Here is an 8,445-nt window from a genome sequence, read left to right as displayed (position 1 = left end):
TGCCGCCGTTATCGGCACCTGGAATGCACGCCGCTCCACCGGTCAGCCCCACTGCGCATGTCAGAAGCATCGATCTGCATGAGGGGTGTCTCTCTAACAATCGCCGCCATCTCGCCGCGTCAACCCTATTAGTTAAATAGATAATTCATTATTATACACCATTGTTGCTTAACTATCATCTCCTTCCTTCCGGCTTGTATTATAGAGAAGTTTAGTTTTCTTCAAAAAAAAACACTAATATGTAAAGAAATGTTCATATAATGGATGCTTGTACATGGTGTTCATATAATAATGGACATTTTCTCTCTCATTTTCTTCTTAATATGTAAAGAAGTACATGGTGTTCACAAAGACGAAATCATGGGAGTTTTATTTTGGTGCAATATTCTGTACTGAAGCGTAAAATATGTACATTCTCTTAGTGAGTATTGCATTTCTCAAGCAACCATGCGTCGCCTTTTGACCTATCTCATACAATCAAAACATGCCTTTTGACCAAAACTTTGTTTTTCTTTTTTGCTTAGTCGAGCCAACCTCAATTCTTTAGCTATCAAGTTCTCATTCTCTTTTGTCAATCAGTTGAATATAAATATTCCAACCCAGAAGTCAGAATTGACAAATGGCAGACGCAATTCAAAAACTGACGTGCACCTAACTTGTTGTCCTCCCAATCATGCCAGATGGTCAAAGAGAAAACAATCAAGTTTGACCCTCTTCTAAAACAGGGGTTTCTCCGTTCTGTTGCGCGGTCAACCTGTTTGGCCGGCACGGCCGTACGCAAGCTGTTTCTTCGATGTGAAAGAAGATATCTACTCCCCAATTTTAATACATGCACACGCTTAACAATCTCGACGGCCAATTAATACCCATTCATGCTAGAAATCTGTTCATGCAGCACGTCTGTGCTAGCAAATCACCAGCTCGGGACATCTTCAGCTACTCCTAGATGTAAGAGAACAATTGTGGAGATCACGATGTGGAGATATTCATTTTGGTAGTAGTTGGTTAATCATTTTCGAGCTTTCTTTATTATGTCCACATCAAAAGCCAAACGATCCAGGGACATCTACCTTCGTCTGCCGTCTGGCTTTGTTGAAGTTACAACGGGGTTTCCGTCAATCGCAGTCCTGAATTTATTTTATGGTCCTGGACGTACGAGTAAGTCGATCGTGGGTCACCACCATAGTACCATACAACGTTATTATAAAAAGAAAAGGGAAAACCAAGCAACTCTTCTCTTAGGTATTTCTTTAACCAATCTCTTGGCTTAGCTTGATTGCAACGGTTGCATACTGGATGGCCAACTTATGCAGAAGGGGCGGGTTGCGTTTCTACTAATGCGATCTAACCGACTGTCCTCCACTTGTTTAGCCCTCTTTGTGTTTACTTTATGCTAAACCATACTTTGCACTTATTAGTTCAGATGAATAATATATATACAACTTGGAGAAGAAGTAGGTTTTAGTGGAAAGGAACGGTGAGATTCGTGGACCCATCTTCCGCGAGCCTTTGCCAATTCTAGCATGTAATTAGGAGGCACGTTTGTGTGGCAACTTACGTGTGTATGTATTCATGAATTGCCCGTCATGTTTATAATAACAACAAATGTTAGATTCATCTTACAGAAGTACTAATGCAAGTATAGTAATGAGCAACATTTACAGATTTTATTACAATTTTACTAGCTCAACTGAAAATCACTATGGTACGCCATTTGACTACTAGGAAGAACACAAAACGATAGAAAACGTAAGAAATTATCGAGTCGCTAAATAGAGTGTCGCTGATCGGCCAAAGGTCCAAGGTAGTATATAGATTCTAGATGCACAAGTCAAAAGCTTTGATGTCATCAGTAAATGGTTATTTGAATTCCTACTACTCCTACGTAACAAATATGTGGGATCGAAGTCTTGTTGCAAGTTGAGGAGATTGTTCATATTAGTGGCGGTCTAATTAGAGTCCAATACTATTTCTTTTACGAATCCATAACCTTTTCCATCGAGGACGCTCTTAAATATAATTTTTTCGATTACACATTATCTAATGGATTATCTTTTCTCGGTCATCTCTAACCATTAATATTCGCGTGCTTTTAAATTCGTGGTATGGCTGAATATAGACTAGAAAACATGTAGTTCCTCCGATCCAAAATAAGTTTGAATAAAAAAATGATTCTCTCTTATAAGAGATCATATCTTTTTCGAGAGAAGATGACTCTCAATAATTCTTACGCAGCATTTCGAAGATAGAACTTTCGCACACCCTTAATGCTCCTTAGCTGGAGCAAACAACCAAGGAGGTGCCTCGGATAAGTCGTGATGACACTTTTATTTTTTTATGGTACTCTTAAAATATTTATTTTATCGAAACAGAAAGAACAGAAAACAGATCAGCTGTCATGTAAATTTAAGAGTTGGTGGAATTAGGGTCTACTAAGTGAGATTAAGTATAAATCATCTGCTGCCGGCTGGCGAACGCCAAATTTTCCGGCCACGTGGAATGGCGAGGAAACACGACCCGTCGGTGAACAGGCCGGTCGAGCGGAGAAAGACGATGGTTGGATTTACGGCGCGCGGCCGCTTCTCTTGCGTAATAAGAAGAGACGTGTTTGGACCAGGGACCGAACCGCTCGCGCGCGGCCCGGAAGAGACCTGGTAGAGGTAGACGACGTACGTGCACCGCGCGCGCGCGCGCGCTGCCCCTTAACGACAACGGCTGGCAGTTGCAAGGTTCCCGGGCAGAGCTGAGACGGCCACACGTGCGCACGCACCGCGCGCCGGCGAGACGTTTAATTTGTGACGCGCGCGCGCTGGCGGGCGGGTTTGATCCGGTCCACAATGTTTGTTACGCGAAAGGTCAGAGATGACTACTGGCATGGCACGTCACACGAGTACGTGTATACGTACTTTGTAGCGTCGGGTGGAGTATGGTAGCATACTACGTAGTTGGGTACCTGTATGCGCGTAGATACGCCGTCGCAGTTGAACCGATCGATGCACCGTATCTGTGCGGCCGGTGGCGCGGTTGACCCGAGCTGTTGGCGTCCAGACTCGCTGGAAACAAAACTAGGAGGATAAAAGAAAGCTGTGGGAGGAAGAAGCGGCGCGCGAGAGAGAAAAGTACGTACTAGAGGAGGCCGTTCCAAGGAGGCACCCGCACGGGCAGTACAGCTCCAGCTGCAGCTCAGCTCGCAGAGCGTACGCGCAGAAAACGAGCCACGGACCGCGACCTCGCCCGCGCTAAAACAAAGCGCAATCAGGCGCGCGCTTCGGCAGTCCCAAAGAGCAGGACGTTATTAAAAGAAAGAAAATAAATATAAAAAAATTTGCGTTGCCAGGCCAGTGCTGGCGGATCCCAGCTACAGTGCCGTGCCAACAACCGCCGTCAGAGCCGGCCGGCCGGCCGGCCGGCCAATTCCTTCCAGTCCGTCCTTTGGCTTTGCCTTGGCCCCTGCTGCCGCTGCCGCCGCCGCCACGCACGCTCCACGACGGACGCGGCCAAAGAAAAAACAAAATGGAGATCGGCGTCAGGCGGAGGTCGCTAAAAATATGCCCGTAATCACAGCCGCGCGCCGCTGTTAATTATATTTAAACTAGTACGTACTAAACTAAGCTCAACCGAAGCTCGCACGGGTCAAATTCAGAAATGTGTCAGCCGTCGCGCCACGAGGCGCAACGCAAGCGGGCAACAGAACAAGGGCAGATGGGTTCAATCAGCAAGCACGGACGGTGGATGTGGATGGAGTGGTCCGGTTACCGCGTCGTCCGTGACGGAGACCCCGATCGATCGATCGGACCCGTCGCCGCCCTACCGTCCCGTCCGACTAAATTATGCTAAACCAAGGGGCAAAAAATGAATCATCATCGCCTCACCTCACGTGAGAGGCACGGCGCGTCCGCCCGCCCATCCGCGGCGGGGCGGGCGACCGAGCGGAGAAAGTCTGATCCGGGACGACACGCCGCCGGCCGCCCGGCCTCGCTCGTAAATAAAGCCACCACCCCCGCACCACCACCATCCCGTTCCGTTCCGTATAACAGCGCCTCCTCCACATCGCATCTGCTCTGCTCTGCTCTCCTCCGCCCCCGCCGCACCGCATCGCCCATAACTACTCCTCCGCACCGCTGTTTTTTCCCTCCCCTCCTCCTCTCTCCTCTCGAGCCGCATCCCACCCGCCTCCCTGGGCTCGTCCGCGGCCGCCAATCCCCGCATCCACGCCTCTCCGCCCCGCCCCGCCCCGCCCGATTCCTCCACCTCCCCGCCGCCCCGATCTCATCGCCGCTCCCGGGGCCGAGCTCGTGCCGACCGCCGGCGTGGAGGTCCAGGTCCAACAGCGCCCTCGCCGCACTCCGGCCGTGTCGGCGACCTGCGGCGGCGGTGGGGGCGAACCAGCGCCAAGTCGACGGCCACGACGGCTTGAGGTGCGCTTGTTTCGCCCGGCAGCGGGCCTACTGCCCTCGCGCCCTGCCCTTACTGCTTGCTACTGTTTCAGTTATGTTTTCCTCGGGATTTTTTCCCTTGTAATAAGAATGGGCGGGCGGAGAATATAACGCGCGATCGATCGGGCAGTCGGATTTGCAGGCCATTAGTTACTACTTTTCCTAACACACGATTCAGCGTTAAGATTTGATTACCGTGATTCAGGCCGGCCGGCAGGCAGGGCTCTACTGTTTCAGATTTGTACAAACCAGGTGCTGATTCTTCTAGTCTAGGACTTACTTCGAAACAGGTTAGGCGTCTGAGAGCCATCGGTGGCAACGAAACTGGCCAGATTTGCCCTCCGTGCATTCAGGTCCAGCATACACAAGCGGTAGTAATTACGTAGCTAGCCAGTATCTAGTTTGTAGTAATCCGGAGCGGTTTTGCTGCTCCAGTTACATTACATCTACTCTGGCCTGCTGTTAGGCATCGGGCCAAACCTTGTTTGCCCGTCAGATTTGCCGTCCCCTGCATTAGCTTCGAGTATAGAAAGCCAGTAATTACTTAGCTAACCATTGATTTTTAATCCACACAGAGCGGTTTTGTTGCTCGGTTAAATTACATCGTCTGACCTGTTAGGCATCCTGCCAAACCTCATATGCTGCTCGCCAACCTTGAAACTTATGGATCTTCCTATTCAACCAGGCAGTCTTGCATAGACTACCGCTGCTGTATCGAAACGGTAGATGGGTCGCTATTAAATTCAGCAACCGTTCCGCAAGACCGACTTGGAATACCATTTCCTATTGTTCAGCTGCAAGACGCATATATATGACGAGTGTTGCCCCATATACATAGGTACCCCCTCATATAATTCTTGCCGTGGTTTTAGTAAAAATCTGAAGTGAAATGGTGACAAGAATTATGAACCAGAGGGACTACTTGTTTTATATTTAGCTGTAGGCAAATTTTCTAGATTTGTCCTTGTTTCGTTTCTGTTTTGGTATATCACGGAGTGGTTTCAGGGTGGAAAGGTTGGGTGCCTTGTTTTGGCCAATTTTTATGGGAACGATGGTTAATTAGTTGTCAGATATATGTCTTTGATGCCTAATCTGAATATCGTTGTGAATAGGCAGCCCCTATATCTGTTTCAAGGGCGCCTTTTAGAAGTTTGCGAGTTACAAGCTTTTGTGGAAAAAAGTTCTCATGTATCGTGGACCAAGCTGGAATTTGTTCTCTAGTGACATGTTACTGATAGTTCTTTGCAAGTTCAAGCATTAGACGTCTTAGGATAATTGGCATTATTTGGTAGTCACCTATTGATGCGGTAGTTTCATATTTAATTTATATTATGGTCATGTTATTCATAGGAGTAGCCAGTAATATTCACTTCATCTCCTGCTGTATTGTAATTATGTAATCAGTACGGTTCATTTCGCAAACTTCTAATGTTGCTCATTGTTTGTAGTTTCTTAAGGTTTTTTCTCCTGATTTGGTATCATATGCAACCTTCTTTGATTGGCTAAGATAAATGATGTTTGTTGCAACCTTCTTCCTGCTATGCACGGATGCCTCTTTTGTTTATACCTGAATTTGTCTAGCTAAGAGTAGTACTGTTATTTGAGTTGGATTCCTGCTAACATAGCTTTGATCTTTTGCAGATTTAAGATGTCTACATAGGTGTTGGGGTCTTGTCTACAGGTCCCCCCTCTATTGAGATATAGTGGTTCATTCTGGCGTAATGTTGGAAGGTCAATCTTGCCTGATCTCGAGGTCTCTGCCCAGCTCCTGCGAGCAGGAATCCAGATTAGCTTATATGACTTACCATCTCCTCGAGATAACGAGGAGTAAGCGCCCATCGGGGGTCCTGGCTATTGAGCACGAGGGAATTGCTGCTGCAGCAGTGCTGGCAAAAAGGCCCAAGTCTGAGGATAAGCATGATGGTGTGCCATTGGACTGTCAAGGCAGTAATCAGGGCTACTCTGATTCAAGCACCCTGATAAACTCTATTGGCCGAGATAACTCAATCAATTGCATCGCCCGTTGCTCTCGGTCCGATTATGGCTCCATTGCATCACTCAACAGGAACTTCCGTTCCCTTGTTCGTGAGGGTGGACTGTACAAAGAACGGCGGCGGTTAGGTATTGCTGAACACTGGGTATATTTCTCTTGCAATGTGCAGGAGTGGGAGGCGTATGACCCTTACCGTGCGCGGTGGATGACGCTCCCAAGGATGCCGCCTAACGAGTGCTTCATGTGCTCTGACAAGGAGTCGTTAGCTGTGGGCACTGAACTTCTGGTGTTTGGCAAGGAAATTCTTGCACATATTGTTCTTAGCTATAGCATTTTGACCAACTCATGGTCAAGAGGTGTTGAAATGAATGCCCCTAGATGTTTGTTTGGATCAGCTAGTTTTGGGGAGAAGGCAATTATAGCTGGCGGCATGGATTCTCAAGGGCGTGTGCTTCGCACTGTTGAGCTGTACAACTCTGAGACTAGAAGGTGGATAACACTTCCAAGCATGAACAAGGCGAGGAGAATGTGTTCTGGAGTCTACATGGATAACAAGTTTTATGTTATTGGTGGAATGGCCAGTAACACGGAGGTACTGACCTGCGGAGAAGAGTATGATCTAGATAAGGGTACCTGGAGGCTGATAGAGAACATGTCAGAGGGACTCAATGGTGCAAGTGGTGCTCCTCCCCTTGTTGCTGTAGTCGATAATGAGTTATATGCAGCACAGTATGCAGGAAAATTAGTAAGAAAGTATAATAAGATTGATAACACATGGACAACACTTGGAGAGCTACCAGAGCGTCCAGAAGCTGTCAATGGCTGGGGTATTGCATTCAGGGGATGTGGAGAGCGGCTCTTGGTGATTGGTGGACCAAGAGTACTGGGTGGTGGGATGATTGAACTCCATTCGTGGATCCCGAGGGATGGGCCCTTGCAATGGAACATGATCGGAAGCAAACCTTCTGGCAACTTTGTGTATAACTGTGCTGTCATGGGGTGCTGATTCTGGCGCTGCCCACCCGTCGAACATACTGTCAACAAGAAAGATTGTGATATTGGTTTCTCAAATGGCTGGCATAAAGCACTGATTCTGCCTGATTGGTAATCTCTGCCTGTTTTTTCTTCTTCTCCTTTGGACATTTCAGATTTTACTCGATGTTCAATAGAGTAGCTGCTCCCGTGTGTTCGTTAACAGTTACTGTTCGGTCTCTTTTTTTCCGCACATTTGATTCGGAGCTGGGGATCTGTACCTGGTCCTTATACTCTGTCAAAAATGAGAGTTCCCTGAGATGGATGCATCTAGGTGACAAATTGTAATTGATGTAGCCTTGCATCTGTACAATTGTATTGGATTCTGAATGGTGTCAGCTTCATAGTACCCATGTTTCAAATGTCTTTTAAACAAAAACAATATGGGAGTTATAATGTTCTCTGAACACTCCTCATATTGCTCCTTTTGTGCATCGTTGCCTTAAAAAGTGCTAGATGAAATTACTTAAGAACGAAGCATACGTATGCAAAATATTCCATTTGGTTGTTCTGACGGCATAAGCTGGAACTTTAAGATGATCTTCAATGTAGCTGACCTGCTTTGACATGTCAAAAATTAGAGCCCACCTTTCTGTTTCTCGAATGGCATAAGCAGAAACTTTATACCACCGTCAAAACAATGTTAGGCAGATTAGCTAAAGGTTCCTTGACGTGTGCCCAACCATTTCATATGGAAACATCAGAACATATTCCGGGAATGTCCAGAATAGGCACCGATCGAGTTGTCCATGTCTCTAGCATGGGCACTTCGATCCATTCGAAACACTTGGTGCTGCGTGAAGCTCCTCCACTCTATCGTCTTAGCACTCGGGATTCCACGCTAACTAGGCTTCTGCTTAGCCTATGGAATATTGTTATCATCTAGGGTGGGCAGGTGCCCACCTTGTTATTCAATTTCTTTTCCAGGAGACGACAAGCGAGGAGCTAATCAGTGGATCGCTGTCCGCCTCATGCTTTAACGTC

The 8,445-nt window shown here is 47.1% G+C and overlaps 1 protein-coding gene across 1 annotated transcript; it reads left to right on the top strand.

The window, feature by feature from the left end:
- Window positions 1-4,242: 4,242 nt before the first annotated feature.
- On the top strand, window positions 4,243-7,810 carry LOC127306132 (F-box/kelch-repeat protein At1g74510). Its single transcript, XM_051336739.2, has 2 exons — window positions 4,243-4,418; window positions 6,078-7,810. Exon 2 carries the CDS (start codon window positions 6,158-6,160, stop codon window positions 7,433-7,435), a length of 1,278 nt encoding a protein of 425 aa, XP_051192699.1. The 5' UTR covers window positions 4,243-4,418; window positions 6,078-6,157; the 3' UTR covers window positions 7,436-7,810.
- The last annotated feature ends 635 nt before the right edge of the window (window positions 7,811-8,445 follow it).

This window comes from Lolium perenne, chromosome 6 (assembly GCF_019359855.2).
Source record: "Lolium perenne isolate Kyuss_39 chromosome 6, Kyuss_2.0, whole genome shotgun sequence".
NCBI lineage: Eukaryota > Viridiplantae > Streptophyta > Magnoliopsida > Poales > Poaceae > Lolium > Lolium perenne.
This window is presented reverse-complemented; position numbering and strand designations above follow the sequence as displayed.

Excerpts from the sequence above, each read along its gene's own strand:
- LOC127306132 (XM_051336739.2), top strand. The coding sequence starts at position 6,158 with ATGTTGGAAGGTCAATCTTGCCTGATCTCGAGGTCTCTGCCCAGCTCC.